This window comes from Anomaloglossus baeobatrachus, chromosome 1, assembly GCF_048569485.1.
Source record: "Anomaloglossus baeobatrachus isolate aAnoBae1 chromosome 1, aAnoBae1.hap1, whole genome shotgun sequence".
Taxonomy (NCBI): Eukaryota; Metazoa; Chordata; class Amphibia; order Anura; family Aromobatidae; genus Anomaloglossus; species Anomaloglossus baeobatrachus.
In genome coordinates, this window is record NC_134353.1 from 976,052,152 (window position 1) to 976,068,741 (window position 16,590).

At 54.5% G+C, this 16,590-nt stretch overlaps 1 protein-coding gene across 2 annotated transcripts in view; it reads right to left on the reverse strand.

Moving 5' to 3' along the window:
• Positions 1-15,642, reverse strand: part of LOC142258105 (uncharacterized) — a 198,804-nt gene extending 183,162 nt beyond the window's left edge. For both annotated transcript variants that reach the window (XM_075330580.1, XM_075330573.1), the window contains exons 1-3: positions 15,565-15,642; positions 10,419-10,479; positions 10,084-10,132 (exon numbers count right to left, since the gene is read on the reverse strand). In XM_075330580.1, coding sequence (XP_075186695.1) covers positions 10,084-10,132; positions 10,419-10,464 — 95 coding nt within the window. In that variant the 5' untranslated portion in view covers positions 10,465-10,479; positions 15,565-15,642. The remainder of the gene's footprint in view (positions 1-10,083; positions 10,133-10,418; positions 10,480-15,564) is intronic.
• Positions 15,643-16,590: the final 948 nt, after the last annotated feature.

Consider the following 16,590-nt stretch of genomic DNA (forward strand, 5'->3'; position numbering starts at 1 on the left):
CCCTTGCTTTGCATGTGATTCCCATTTGGAACGTTTTCTTTGGGAACATACACAAACGTTTTGCTTCCAAATATCCTGAGGAGCATCAGGTTCGGCTTCTCGCAGTTCCATAGCTCATATGGAGCTTTATTTGTGGCTTTACCTGGCAGTCTGTTTTGAAGATCACAGGCTGTCATGATGACTTCTCCCAGATACGGTGTAGGTAGATTTCCATTAAACAACATACTTCTCACTTTCACAGAGTACGGTTCTCTCCGCAATGCCACTCTGTTCTGGGTTGTATGGAATGGTGGTCTGGAACACGATTAATGGTATGCACTTTACCACTTGTATATTCAGTTGAATTATCGGCATTCTTCCAAATTTGGTAAACACTTCTGCAAGATATTCTTCAAGTTTCTGTGGAACTTCGTCCTTACTGTGAAGCGACTGTATCTGGAATAGTTGTCATGGAACGTGAGACAATCTTCTTGCCAGGAGTTTGAATAGTCATTGGAGCCGCACACATCTGTATGCATCAGATCCAGTGGTTGTGCAGATCTAGCGGTGCTTACTTTAGGAAAGGATTTTCTGGACATTTTCCCTTTAACACAGCTTGTGCACTTCATCAATTGACTACACTGGCTAATTTCAATACCATTTGCAGTTGAGCTAGCTTTCTTACTGCTTCTGGTGTCTATGCCCAAGACGTCTATGCCACACATGGATTCTGTAAGAGCGTGACCCTTCTTTGGGATGATGGAGCTGATATCTTTAAAAGGTAACTACATTCCCCTGTTGTGTGAGCTTCTTTACTGACAGAAGATTGCTTTCCAGGGCTAGGGACAGAACATCCTTCACCGGGATCTTTCTGCTTTGTGCTGAGGACACTGGACAGTGGAGGTAGCCGTCTCCTGCTCCTTCTGAAGTCATATAGTGACCATTAGCTAAGATGACTGTCACAAACCACCGGGGGGGTCACTCAGAAATCCCCCGCGCTGGCTACCAGTACGTCACAATCGGGGGGTAACAAGTGGGGGTCACCCCTACTTTATACCTCCCGACCGACAGACAGAGCACGTGACGCGCTCTCTAGCGCCCCTCTTATAGTCAGGCCAATTATGGAATTGCCCGACAATAAGCAAGGAGGCCGCTATACTACTTATGCCGATTATGGAAGGGTCCCCGGTGAGAGTAAGGTATATATTCCCCCGACCTCCGCGGGCGGAATATATAATATCTTCCCGAATCTCACTGGCCTCCCCACAATAATCCTTGGCACAACTCGCTGCCACCAACCGATTTACGGTAACTATTAGCCGAACACACGGACGTGGGATTCAAGATCGAGATAACAGAACAGCCCAAGATTAATTATATAATTTAATCGCCTAAAGCACACTAGAAACTACAATATATACAATAGGGAATCTACAGAATATACATATGTCAGAGTACAGTTACAGATAAAGCATGGTTTACAACAGGTATGCAATTCAATCAGTTACCTTGTGCGTCTGGCCACAGGGGGGCGCTGTAGACCAGGTTTCCAGGAACTCTCTCACAGGTCTGTCCCAACCAGGCCCCCGAGCAGAAGAACGCTGGAAAATGGCCGAAGTAGGGTTATCAACCTGGGCAGATCCAGGTCCCCTCCTACCTTAGTGACCTCACAGGGAAGCACTGCCACTCCCCCTGCATGGATCAGAATTATCCAGCAAAGGGGATTTTGGCTATAACTTTGCCTGGGAGCGTCGTAGGCGGACGCCAATGCTCTCATTGTGACAGTTATGAATTTAGCTACAGAACGAGGGGACTCATGACCTGTCTGCCAGTTCCCCATTGGCTGATATCACGCCTGGGGCATTTCCCAATGTCCTGTTCCCATAAAAAGGGGGTGCCGGCATCGTCCACATGCGGAGACACCATTTTTATGGTTGCCATATTTATCGGAAATATGGCTTGCGAGATATGAACCATTTTTTACTGGAGTCGTTCTGTCTGGCTATTTCCATAGCCTTGCTAATTAGATAGCAGCTCCTACTACAGGGTGACGGCAGGGAGTCATCCTGTGTCCATTGTCCCAAAGCCACCTAATTTCCATATCACAGGACATGGCCATGGAGTTTGTTGCTAAACCAGTTGTGTGGGGGAAAGGGGGGTTGACACCAGGAGAGGGCTCCCTGACATACTTGAATATCATGATTTATCGTCATATCTCCGGATTTACCTCACACCTCCCCCCTTTTGAGGGCGCTAGGGGGCAGCACACTCCGGTGTTCCCCCGTGCGCCCGTCCGCGACCCCTCCTTGTCGGGACAGCCCGTCTGCGTTACCGTGGTCACGACCCCTTTTGTGGCGAATGGTGAAGTCGTATTGCTGGAGCGCAAGGCTCCATCGCAACAGTCGCCCATTCGTCCCAGAGACGGTGTGCAACCAGCTGAGGGGATTGTGGTCCGTCTCCACGATGAAGTGGCGCCCGTATAGATAGGGTTGCAGACGCTGCAGGGCCCACACTATGGCCAGGCACTCCTTCTCCATCGTGGAATAGGCAACTTCCCTTGGTAACAGCTTCCTGCTCAGGTACAAGACTGGGTGCTCTTGGCTCGCAGAGTCCACCTGGCTGAGCACCGCACCGAGGCCGAAGTCACTGGCGTCGGTCTGTACTACAAACGGCCGCGTGAAGTCGGCTGCCTGTAGCACGGGCGGGCTGGACAGGGCGTCCTTTAGGGCCCGGAAGGCTGTCTCGCAGTCCATTGTCCAATCGACTGCAGAGGGCAGCTTCTTCTTGGTGAGGTCCGTCAAGGGCTTTGCCAGGCTACTATAGCATGGAACAAACCTCCTATAGTACCCAGCGGTCCCCAAGAAGGACATCACCTGCTTCTTGGTCCTGGGGGTGGGCCAGGATGCGATGGCCTCCACTTTCTCAGGCTCGGGCTTCAGGGTTCTCCCACCTACCCGGTGACCGAGGTACTGGACCTCGCTCATGGCCAGCTGACACTTTCCCGGCTTGATGGTCAAACCTGCCCGGTGGATCCGCCTGAGCACCTGTGCTAGATGCTCTAGGTGGTCCTCCCAGGTGGGACTGAAGACGGCAATGTCATCTAGGTACGCGGCCGCGTACCCTTCAAGTCCCTTGAGCAGGGTGTTGACCATCCGCTGGAAAGTGGCAGGGGCATTCCTCATCCCGAATGGCATCACCGTGGACTCGTACAGTCCAAATGGGGTAATAAAGGCAGAGCGTTCCCTGGCCTTGCGAGTCAGGGGGATCTGCCAATATCCCCGGCTCAGATCCATGATGGTCAGGTACTGAGCCCCGGCCAACTGATCGAGCAGGTCATCGATGCGTGGCATTGGGTACGCATCGGCGACCGTGACCGCATTGAGCCCCCTGTAGTCCACGCAGAACCGAGTGGTTCGGTCCTTCTTAGGGACGAGGACTACAGGCGAGGCCCAAGCGCTGTTGGATGCCTGGATCACCCCCAGCTTCAGCATCTCGTCAATCTCCTGGCGCATGTGTTGCTGCACCTCCAGGGAGACCCGATATGCTGAACGCCGGATCGGGGGATGATCCCCAGTGTCCACGTGATGGACAGCCAAGTCAGTCCTTCCGGGCTGGTTGGTAAACAACCCCCGGAAGGGGTGTAGGGTGGCCCACAGCTGGGACCGTTGGTCCTCCCAGAGCTGGTGGCCAACCTCCACATCCTCAATGGATCCGCCTGCCCTAACCTGGGCTAGCATATCCAAGAGGGTTTCCGCTTCTCCCTCCTCGGGCAGGTTGCACACGGGGAGCGCACATGCCTCCCGCTCATGATGTGCCTTCATCATGTTCACATGGAAGGGCTTCCGCCTTCCACGGGCAGGGTCCAGGGTGACCAGGTACGTCACAGGGTTGAGCTGCTGGTACACGAGGTATGGGCCTTCCCAGGCTGCCTGAAGCTTGTCCTGTGGTACGGGGACCAGTACCCACACCTCTTGACCCACTTGGTAGGTCCTCTCACAAGCGTTCTGGTCGTACCAACGCTTCTGATCGGCCTGGGCTTGAGCCATATTGTCGTGTACCAGTTGCGTCAAGGCCTGCATTTTGTCCCGGAAGCGCATGACATACTCGATAACCGACACTCCAGGGGTGGCCAAATCCCCTTCCCAAGCCTCTTTCACCAGAGCCAGGGGGCCCCGCACACGTCGCCCGTACAGGAGCTCAAACGGTGAGAATCCTGTTGAGGCCTGTGGAACCTCCCGGTAAGCAAATAACAGGTGTGGGAGATACCGCTCCCAGTCACGCCCGTGGGAGTCGACCAACATCTTAAGCATCTGCTTTAAGGTGCCATTGAACCGCTCGCACAGGCCATTAGTCTGTGGATGGTACGGGCTGGCCACCAGATGTCGCACCTGGACTTGCTTACAGAGGGTCTCCATCAGCTGGGACATGAATTGGGTCCCCCGGTCAGTGAGCATTTCCTGGGGAAAACCCACTCGGGAGAAAATCTCCAGCAATGCGGTGGCCACCTTGTCAGCCCGAATGGACGACAAGGCCACTGCTTCTGGGTACCGGGTGGCATAGTCCACTACCGTCAGTATGAAGCGTTTCCCGGAGCTGCTGGGGATGGCCAGCGGGCCGACCAGATCCACAGCCACCCTCCTGAAAGGCTCATCGATGATTGGCAGAGATACCAGTGGGGCTTTGGGGCGTGGCCCCGCCTTCCCCACTCTCTGACAGGTTTCACACGAACGGCAGTAGGCAGCCACATCGGCCCCCATTTTTGGCCAGTAGAAATGCTGGTTTAACCTGGCCTTGGTCTTAGCGATCCCTAGGTGTCCGGCCATCGGAATCTCATGTGCGATCCGCAACAACTCCGTCTGGAACGGATAGGGTACCACCAACTGTCGGTCCCTGGGCCACGCCTCCGGTGAACCCTGCTGGACCGTGGCCCGGTACAGCCGTCCTTGGTCCCAGACCACTCGCTCCGGGTCCGAGTCCGAGGGAGGCTGTGCCGCCTGCTCCTTTAGAGCTTTCAGGCTGTCGTCAGCTTCTAACGCTGCCTGAAACTCCTGACTAGATGTGGCCAGAATCGACGAGACTGTCACATCTTCAGTCAGTACCCCGGGACCTGTGTCCTGGCCTCCACCTGACTCGGCTGCCACTTGGTCAGAAGGGGAAGAGCTATCGGACCTCCGGGAGGCCCCTTGGCTTCCAGCACTCCCACTGCGGGTGACAGCGGCCACAGCCGCTGCGACCGTGGGTCGTGCCTGCTCCTCCTCCGTTCCTGACCAAGTCGCCGGTTCAGGCAGACCTACCTGGCTTCCTGACACCCCGGTTGTGGGGGAACCCTGCACCGAGATCTTACCTGGGAGCACTTCCGCTCCTGGACCGGCCCCAATCTCACCTGCCTGTTCCCCCCCTGCAGCAACAGAACCCCGCTGTGAAATCTCTGGGGACCCCACATTTGCTGTGGTAGCCCCCACCCCACACACTGGTCCTCCCCCTGCAGCACCCTGCTCTCTGCTTATCCCTGCAGAGGGCAACAGATCCCAGCTCACAGGCTGATTACTTGTAGAGGCATTGTCACACCCTTCTCTGACCCCCTCCCCTGTCACAGCTGCAGCTGTGTGTGTGTCTATGGTGTCTGTGCAAGCAGAAATATCAGAGTTCACCCCCTCCTCCCTTACATCATTCATAGATAACACATTAACATTGTCCGGAGGCACGTCAGCACTGGCTGAAGGTTCAGCCTTTGGGGCGGGGCCAAACTGGGAGGTTATTTGCCCCAAATCTGTCCCAAGTAGCACGTTTGCAGGGATCCGATCAGTTACCCCCACCTCCCTCACCCCTCGCCCTGCGCCCCAGTCCACATAAATGTCAGCAACAGGCAGCGCCGGGTCAATGCCTCCAATCCCGGAGACAGCGAGGGTTTTTCCAGGGATCAAGTCTTGGGGGGACACCATCTCAGGCCGCACCAGAGTCACCTCCGAGGCGCTGTCTCGCAGTCCTATGGTCACAGACTGGCCGACGGTGACAGGTTGGAAGCTGTCCAGGGACCTACCACCACCCCCACCCACACAATACACCTTGGGCGGCCCTTGGGACGGGGACGGAGCCGGGGCCTTGGGACGCTGAGGGCACATGGCCTTGAAGTGTCCAGGTAGGTTGCACTGGTGGCACCGTCTTGGTTCTGCCACGGGCCTGGAGAGGGGAGTTGAGGGGGACACCCCCTGCAGTCTAGGGGCAGGTGGGGCAGTCGCAGAATTCATCTTACCCCCTCTCCAGGTGCTGCTGGTGGCCGCTCTCCTGGCCTCAGGGGCCCGGTTGTTGGTGTAGTCATCGGCAAGGGCAGCTGTAGCCGTGGACCCCTTTGGCTTCTGGTCTCGGATGAACTGGCGGAGATCCTCAGGGCAGTTCCACAAGAGTTGCTCCGTGATGAACAAGTCCAGGATCTCCGGTCCGGTGGAAAGCTGCAGGCCTTGGGTCCAGTGGTCGGCAGCTCGGGCAAGTGCCCGCCGGTGGTCAGCCCAGGAGTCCTTTGGTCCCTTCTGTAGGCTCCGGAACTTCTTGCGGTAGGACTCCGGGGTGAGGTTGTACTGTTGGATCAGGGCCCGCTTGATGGTGTCGTAGCCCTGATCTGCCTCAGCAGGCAAGTCCCCAAGGACATCGAGGGCCTTACCCCTTAAACGGGGGGTCAGGTATTTGGCCCACTGGTCCTTGTTCAGATGATGCTGCAAGCAAGTCCGTTCAAAAGCAGTCAAGAAAGAGTCCAAGTCTCCATCCTTCTCCAGCACTGGGAAGTCCTCAACACGGACCTTTGGAAGTTTGGTGTCTGGAAGGTCACGGGTGGCTGATGAGGGCCGGAGCTGAGCTAGCTGCAGCTGGTAGTTACGCTCTGCCTGGCGCTCTTCACGCGCTGCTTGCCGCTCACGCTCGGCCATGAGTTCCTTGTAGCCCTCCCGGTCTCCAGCCTGGCGTAGGGCCATAGCCATTTGAAGAAGGCTATCCGAGCCTCCCAGGCTCGGTGGAATGGCACGTGGTGATCTGCGGCACGCTGCGGAGCCTGGTGATTCCCTGTCCCTTTCAGAGCGGAGGGCTGGCATCTGGCTCGTTGAGGAACCTTGGGTGAGCTCCTCCTCATCTTGTCCAGCAGTGCCAGGTTGCGCAATGTCCTCGGCAGAACGGTTTTCTGGCGTCGAGCTCCTGGAGGACTCGTGGGCAACCTCCTCATTGCTGTCCACAGCACCGTCCTCCCTCTCTTCGGCTCCTGCCTTAGCATTGGCCAGTTGCATAGCTCTGCTCCTGGTGCCATCAGCCATTCTTGCAGACTTTTGGTCACTGACACAGAACTGACACCTGATGCCTCCACCCACCTTACAGTATCTGCACTCTGACACTCTAGTGTTGAGCTAGTCTGAAGACCCCAGCAGCCACAGCTGCTGCAGGCAGTCTTTAGTGTCTGGGAGTATGGGTCTCACACTCACACACACTATTATCTCGATCCCACCGCTGCCACCAATATGTCACAAACCACCGGGGGGGTCACTCAGAAATCCCCCGCGCTGGCTACCAGTACGTCACAATCGGGGGGTAACAAGTGGGGGTCACCCCTACTTTATACCTCCCGACCGACAGACAGAGCACGTGACGCGCTCTCTAGCGCCCCTCTTATAGTCAGGCCAATTATGGAATTGCCCGACAATAAGCAAGGAGGCCGCTATACTACTTATGCCGATTATGGAAGGGTCCCCGGTGAGAGTAAGGTATATATTCCCCCGACCTCCGCGGGCGGAATATATAATATCTTCCCGAATCTCACTGGCCTCCCCACAATAATCCTTGGCACAACTCGCTGCCACCAACCGATTTACGGTAACTATTAGCCGAACACACGGACGTGGGATTCAAGATCGAGATAACAGAACAGCCCAAGATTAATTATATAATTTAATCGCCTAAAGCACACTAGAAACTACAATATATACAATAGGGAATCTACAGAATATACATATGTCAGAGTACAGTTACAGATAAAGCATGGTTTACAACAGGTATGCAATTCAATCAGTTACCTTGTGCGTCTGGCCACAGGGGGGCGCTGTAGACCAGGTTTCCAGGAACTCTCTCACAGGTCTGTCCCAACCAGGCCCCCGAGCAGAAGAACGCTGGAAAATGGCCGAAGTAGGGTTATCAACCTGGGCAGATCCAGGTCCCCTCCTACCTTAGTGACCTCACAGGGAAGCACTGCCACTCCCCCTGCATGGATCAGAATTATCCAGCAAAGGGGATTTTGGCTATAACTTTGCCTGGGAGCGTCGTAGGCGGACGCCAATGCTCTCATTGTGACAGTTATGAATTTAGCTACAGAACGAGGGGACTCATGACCTGTCTGCCAGTTCCCCATTGGCTGATATCACGCCTGGGGCATTTCCCAATGTCCTGTTCCCATAAAAAGGGGGTGCCGGCATCGTCCACATGCGGAGACACCATTTTTATGGTTGCCATATTTATCGGAAATATGGCTTGCGAGATATGAACCATTTTTTACTGGAGTCGTTCTGTCTGGCTATTTCCATAGCCTTGCTAATTAGATAGCAGCTCCTACTACAGGGTGACGGCAGGGAGTCATCCTGTGTCCATTGTCCCAAAGCCACCTAATTTCCATATCACAGGACATGGCCATGGAGTTTGTTGCTAAACCAGTTGTGTGGGGGAAAGGGGGGTTGACACCAGGAGAGGGCTCCCTGACATACTTGAATATCATGATTTATCGTCATATCTCCGGATTTACCTCACAATGACCTTTTCTGACTTGCTTTCATTAAGGTCAAAGAAGTCCTTGTTGTTAGTTATATGACTTGTTGCAGCAGAATCTATACACCATATATGCTTATGCAGAATCATCCTCTACGGCTGTTTTAACCCTTTGATGACTGTCCTGCTTTTTAAGCTGACTCATTCTAGCTTTCCAAACTCTGCAGTCTGCTTTAAGGTGGCCGGGCCTTTCACAGAAAACATTCACGAGTTTCTCTTACATTGCTCTTAATTTTAGAGAAATCCTGTGTCTTTAATGCTGCTTGTGCTCTGGATACATTACTGCTGCTTACAGAGTGTTTCTCTTGTACTCCTCTACAACCTTGCCTGTGACATACTCGAGTGTGCGCTCATCATCTGGCCGAGCATCTAGTGCAGTGACAAGTGTGTCAGAACTTTCTGGAAGGTCACGTTGTAGAAGTGCAGCAACACGAACATCTTTAATTTCTTCTCCAATGCCCCTGAGGTGCTCCACAGTGCGCAGGGTGTTTCTTATATAGTCCTGCGTATTCTGGCCATCACACAGCTTAGACGGATACACCTTCTCATGAGATGAAGCTAATTGCTGAGATTTGATCTTCCATCCACTTTGTGTAACTCATCCCACGTTTCCTTTGCAGTTGCACATATGCACAATCTGATTATCGTCTACACTGAGGGAGATAGTGCTTTGTGCTTTCTGATCCTTCTCCACCCAATCATCTGGTAATGGATGAGGTTCCAGAGTATATTCCCACGTACCTTCTCTTATGGTACTTCTGGTTAGTCAGGCTTGGCACTGTGGACTTGGCAGGATTGCTGCTAGTGGACATGTTCTCTGTTCCGCACTGTTGCTCTGGGCTTCCTTTGCTCTGGACTTGTTTTGCTGTGTGTTCCTGTTTTGCTGTGTGTTCCTGTTCTGTGTTGCTCTGGGCCCAGAACCTGTTGGCAGGGGATTAATCAACGATACTCTCCGAGCGTGCAACAATAACGGTTGGTTTATTCAGGAACAATCAGGAACAATCAGGAACAAGCATGGTAAGCGTAATCGATCGCAGGCGATCATTTCTGTGTGTCTGTCTGCCGGCAGCTTCCTTTCTCATGGACACAAGGAAGGAGAGCAGTCACATCCTCTTCCTGGGAGACCTTCTGGAGTTTGGTTTTTTTTTTTTAATAACTTTATTAACAGTGTACAAACCTAGCAACTAAACAGACAGGAATGGAGTTGTTACACTAAATATAAACCAACAAAATCCCAGAGACGAGCGACCAGACACATCACAACGTAGTAACTCCCAGGTCTGGTGGCCACATGTACCCTTACACGCTCACCTCTCCGTGGAGTCTTCTTCCATCAGGTCTGCGGATGCCATTTTCTCCCCTGTTCACAAAGAAGAAAGGTGTGAAGAGAAGGATAAAAACGACAGGGACGACAAGCACACAAAGCTGGAGCGTTCGGGACACATTCACGTACAGAAACGCAGAATTTGGCCCAAGGAAATTCCCAGGAACTTTAAAAACTCCAAGTACATTAGTGATAACATCAGCCGGGCTCAGAGGAACCAGGACAGATTTGTCTTCCAGAGGTTTTACATTCACTCCATGATAGAGGTGGATACAAAACCTCTGGCGCGGTTGTGTCTGGTGTGGGGACCATCGGCACTTACCATAGTTTGGGCTTTCTTGACACAGGTGGAGGCAGCAGACACCCATGGATGAATCACTGCCCTAGGTGAATTATGACATGTTAAGCCAGTGGTAAGGACGTACATCACCGACAGCTCATCGGGGGGATAGATCACAATATATTATACACAGTGCTGTTCAAATGTGGAAAACATACTGCACAGGACAAAGTTCTAAAAGATAGATTAATAGTTTATTTTGGATCTAAAAGGACAGTCTCTGGAGAGTGACATCTGACATGCCAGTGTAAGGAGACTCATAGGCCCCACAATGCCCCTCTGAAATTTAATACACAAATGGTCTCTTCAAAGAAGAAGAGAAGCTGATCTCTATCGCCATCTATAGAAAATATCAATCCTAAAAGGTCAATGTCGTCCCATTAACCCACATAACTTTACAAATAAAGATTCTGGATTGATTTTATCCAGACGTGTCATACAACCTCTCATACAGCCAACCCAAAGCTCTTGCTCAGGAAGGGAAACCCCCCAAAATATGTTTGCGATAGATTCTGGTTTGGTTTTTATCCTAGATCATTTTGGCCAAATCACATCCACAGCCATCGACAAGGCACATCGCTTTATTGGCACCCTAACCTAATTTGCCTTTATCCGGGCTAAAAATACTACAATTATGGGCAGTTAGGACTTCAATTCCTACCATGTTTCCCCAAAAGTAAGACTCATTTTTGTCTCTAGAAGATGCACTAGGGCTTATTTTCGACAGACGTAATTATTTTTTATTTATTAGTGTCAGTGACTGTGTAGCCCCGTTAATGAGGAATGAATATTCACTCCTTCCCCCACCCATAATCCTGCCCACCCGTGTCAGTGATTGAAACGTGTGTTAATGAAATAATGAATATTCACCCCCCCATATTCCTGTGTACTCCTCTGTGGTGGTGTCAGTGATACACTCAGACTGCTGTATTACTGGCCGAGGATCGCAGCACAATGCTCGCACCAACTGGCGTCTCCTCACCTGAGCGAGACAGCTGCAAAGAAATACAACCTGACACGCTCTGCTCAATAGAGCCGCCAGTGCGAGCATTGTGCTGCGATCCTCGGCCAGCAATACTGACTCACCGCCACCGCCACAGAGGGGTGGGTGGGAATATGAGCGGCGGAAGGGGGGAATATTCATTCTATTAACTCGCCAGCATGTGACTTAATTTCCGGGGCTTACAGTAACGTATACCAATATAATTTACATACCCTGATAGGCATGCAAGCCCCATTTCAAGATACTATTAGTATGATGAGCCGCAACTAGGGCTGATATTTTAAGCATACTCCAAAAAGGCCAAAAAAAAAAAAATCTTACTAGGGCTTATTTTTGGAAACAAATATTCACTGTTTGTACGTTATAACATTTCACAGTATATTTTTTTTGATTATCGAATTTTCAGCTTGCACCTATTCACACTTGTCTTGATGTGTTTGGAGGCGCTAATCAGTATTAGATTTGTAGTACGCTCCTCTGGTTGAGCTCTCCTCCCATATCCATAGGGTGTTTTAAAATAAGGTGGATCCTACCTGCCCCCAAAAGTGTAGGCTTTTATCCCGGATAGATGCATATTAGGTTACGGCCCCAACAAAGATACGCTTGGTCGCTGCTTGGCTCTTATAAATTGGCCATTTTGTGCACTAAGTACCTCATTTAGTAGACCGTTTCTATAGCAATAATGCAATCCCAAATTCCTGTATACAATGTTTACCTGTTACCACATTTCAGAGTGCAGCTGTATAGTTTTTAATTGTATTGTATCCCAAGTCATGTGACAAAGCTCGTTAAAAGGCCAAAATTGACTATTAGAATTGTTACTTCCAGTAGAGAGTTCAGGTCCTATTCCTTCCTGAAGAGGCAATTTATATAGTTTATAAACAATGCAAAGTGAGTGAAGAGGAGGCTCCTTATTCATAGTGATATTGGCTGGATCTGAGGGTTGTTGTCCAGCTGCAGAATAAATTTGAAGCCAATCTGAACTATAGGGTCAGTGTTGGGCTGTGAGCAGGAGAGGCAGGGGGCAGGGGAGGGCGCCTGTAGGGACAGTGCTGGGCTGTGAGCAGGAGAGGCCGAGGGCAGAGGAGGGTGCCTCTATGGACTGCAAGCAGGAGAGGCCGGGGGCAGAGGAGGGCGCCTGTAGGGACAGTGCTGGGCTGTGAGCAGGAGAGGCCGCGGGCAGAGGAGGGCACCTGAAGTGACAGTGCTGGGCTGTGAGCAGGAGAGGCCGGGGGCAGAGGAGGGCGCCTGTAGGGACAGTGCTGGGCTGTGAGCAGAAGGAGGCCGGGGGCAGAGGAGGGCGCCTGTAGGGACAGTGCTGGGCTGTGAGCAGGAGGAGGCCGGGGGCAGAGGAGGGCGCCTGTAGGGACAGTGCTGGGCTGTGAGCAGGAGGAGGCCGGGGGCAGAGGAGGGCGCCTGTAGGGACAGTGCTGGGCTGTGAGCAGGAGGAGGCCGGGGGCAGAGGAGGGCGCCTGTAAGGACAGTGCTGGGCGGTGAGCAGGAGAAGCCGGGGGCAGAGAAGGGCATCTGTAGGGACAGTGTTGGGCTGTGAGCAGGAAAGGTCGGGGGCAGAGGTTGGTGCTTGTAGGGACAGTGCTGGGCTGTGAGCAGGAAAGGCCAGGGGAAGAGGAGGGCGTCTGTAGGGACAGTGCTGGGCTGTGAGCAGGAGAGGCCGGGGGCAGAGAAGGGTGCCTGTAGGGACAGTGCTGGGCTGTGAGCAGGAAAGGCCAGGGGCAGAGGATGGTGCCTGTAGGGACAGTGCTGGGCTGTGAGCAGGAGAGGCCGGGGGCAGAGGTTGGTGCCTGTGGGGACAGTGCTGGGCTGCGAGCAGGAGAGGCCGGGGCAGAGGAAGGAGTCTGTAGGGACAGTGCTGGGCTGTGAGCAGGAGAGGCCGGGAGCAGGGGAGGGCATCTGTAGGGACAGTGCTGGGCTGTGAGCAGGAGAGGCCGGGAGCAGGGGAGGGCATCTGTAGGGACAGTGCTGGGCTGTGAGCAGGAGAGGCCGGGGGCAGAGGAGGGCGCCTCTACGGACTGTGAGCAGGAGAGGCCGGGGGCAGAGGAGGGCGCCTCTACGGACTGTGAGCAGGAGAGGCCGGGGGCAGAGGAGGGCGCCTCTACGGACTGTGAGCAGGAGAGGCCGGGGGCAGAGGAGGGCGCCTCTACGGACTGTGAGCAGGAGAGGCCGGGGGCAGAGGAGGGCGCCTCTACGGACTGTGAGCAGGAGAGGCCGGGGGCAGAGGAGGGCGCCTCTACGGACTGTGAGCAGGTGAGGCCGGGGGCAGAGGAGGGCGCCTCTACGGACTGTGAGCAGGAGAGGCCGGGGGCAGAGGAGGGCGCCTCTACGGACTGTGAGCAGGAGAGGCCGGGGGCAGAGGAGGGCGCCTCTACGGACTGTGAGCAGGAGAGGCCGGGGGCAGAGGAGGGCGCCTCTACGGACTGTGAGCAGGAGAGGCCGGGGGCAGAGGAGGGCGCCTCTACGGACTGTGAGCAGGAGAGGCCGGGGGCAGAGGAGGGCGCCTCTACGGACTGTGAGCAGGAGAGGCCGGGGCAGAGGAGGGCGCCTCTACGGACTGTGAGCAGGAGAGGCCGGGGGCAGAGGAGGGCGCCTCTACGGACTGTGAGCAGGAGAGGCCGGGGGCAGAGGAGGGCGCCTCTACGGACTGTGAGCAGGAGAGGCCGGGGGCAGAGGAGGGCGCCTCTACGGACTGTGAGCAGGAGAGGCCGGGGCAGAGGAGGGCGCCTCTACGGACTGTGAGCAGGAGAGGCCGGGGGCAGAGGAGGGCGCCTCTACGGACTGTGAGCAGGAGAGGCCAGGGGCAGAGGAGGGCGTCTGTAGGGACAGTGCTGGGCTGTGAGCAGGAGAGGCCGGGGGCAGAGGTTGGTGCCTGTAGGGACAGTGCTGGGCTGCGAGCTGGAGAGGCTGGGAGCAGAGGTTGGGGCCTGTAGGGACAGTGCTGGGCGGTGAGCAGGAGAGGTTGGGAGCAGAGGTTGGGGCCTGTAGGGACAGTGCTGGGCGGTGAGCAGGAGAGGCTGGGAGCAGGGGAGGGCATCTGTAGGGACAGTGCTGGGCTGTGAGCAGGAGAGGCCGGGAGCAGGGGAGGGCATCTGTAGGGACAGTGCGGGGCTGTGAGCAGAAGAGGCCGGGAGCAGGGGAGGGCATCTGTAGGGACAGTGCGGGGCTGTGAGCAGAAGAGGCCGGGGGCAGAGGAGGGCACCTGTAGGGACAGTGCTGGGCTGTGAGCAGGAGACGCCAGGGGCAGAGGTTGGTGCCTGTAGGGACAGTGCTGGGCTGTGAGCAGGAGAGGCCGGGAGCAGGGGAGGGCATCTGTAGGGACAGTGCGGGGCTGTGAGCAGAAGAGGCCGGGGGCAGAGGAGGGCACCTGTAGGGACAGTGCTGGGCTGTGAGCAGGAGACGCTGGGGGCAGAGGTTGGTGCCTGTAGGGACAGTGCTGGGCTGTGAGTAAAAGAGGCTGGGGGCAGAGGAGGGCACCTGTAGGGACAGTGCTGGGCTGTGAGCAGGAGAGGCCGGGAGCAGAGGTTGGTGCCTGTAGGGACAGGGCGGGGCTGTGAGCAGGAGAGGCCGGGGGCAGAGGAGGGAGTCTGTAGGGACAGTGCTGGGCTGTGAGCAGGAGAGGCCGGGAGCAGGGGAGGGCATCTGTAGGGACAGTGCTGGGCTGTGAGCAGGAGAGGCCGGGAGCAGGGGAGGGCATCTGTAGGGACAGTGCTGGGCTGTGAGCAGGAGAGGCCGGGAGCAGGGGAGGGCATCTGTAGGGGCAGTGCTGGGCTGTGAGCAGGAGAGGCCGGGAGCAGGGGAGGGCATCTGTAGGGACAGTACTGGGCTGTGAGCAGGAGAGGCCGGGAGCAGGGGAGGGCATCTGTAGGGACAGTGCTGGGCTGTGAGCAGGAGAGGTCGGGGGCAGAGAAGAATTTCTTAAACAAGCGAGCCAGACATTGTCACTTGTAGGGGACACTCAATAGCAGCTTTCAAACCTAAAAAGTGTCTGACTTCTTGGGATTAGATCATATAGACAAACATTCAAAAGGAAACAGCGGGGGGGTGGGGGGGTGGGGTGAAGGAAAAAAAAAAAAAAAAAAAAAAAAAAAAAAAAAATCACATGAACCTTACAACATGACTCCGAGAACGTTCTCAGGTTTTCAGACTGATGAAACCCGTAACAGTAATCTACTCGAGAGCGTATATCGCTTGGCCCTGGAGAAATGGAGAAATCTTGTGTCTTTCCGTAATATCGTTCAAGCAGGAGAAATATAGATAAGCAATGGGTAAATAAAGAACTCCCCTCCTCCTCACACAGATACAGAAATTAATGAGTACAGATTATTAAAATTACTTATAATAATCAGCTATCATATGACTAAAATTCCTCTAGCACGACTTATAATGAATACATACTATTGAATATCAATATGAGTATTAAAATTCCTCCAACAGGCGCCTGTAGGGACAGTGTGGGGCTGTGAGCAGGAGAGGCCGGGGGCAGAGGAGGGCGCCGCTACGGACTGTGAGCAGGAGAGGCTGGGGGCAGAGGAGGGCGCCTGTACGGACTGTGAGCAGGAGAGGCCGGGGGCAGAGGAGGGCGCCTGTACGGATGTGGCGCCCCAGGACCTGGTCGCCACAACAGCATTGCCCTTCCAAAGGGTTAATGCTGAGCCTGGAGGTAATTGGGAGGTCCATTGGCCAGCAAGTTTTAACACCCAACGCAGTTCTCCCTCCGGCCAGCAGGGGGAGCTCTGAACCTGGAATTCCAGGGAGCCTTCACCAAGCCTGACCTGAGGGAGGAAGTAGTCAGTCTGTAGAGAGAGGTGATACTGAGCAGACGCAGAGTGAGCTGTCCTGTGGATCTGGGGCCTAGAGCTAGAGTAGCTTGGCCCAGGGAAGCAGGAGTAGCTGAGAGGCAGCGAAGAGACTCGGACATCAGAGTCTGTGGCCACCAGTGCTTAAAATACTCCCTGGTAGCCGAATCCGAAGGGCAGGAGAGCTGCAAGCACCTGGCCCATATACATCCCGAACACACAGCTGCAGCATCAGGGCCCGGTGAGGACTCCAGCAGAGAAGCACCAGAGAGGGCCTGCGCAGCCTGCTACAAAGGGAAAGGGACGTACCACCGGTCCCAGCAGCAAAGAGGGCCATTGC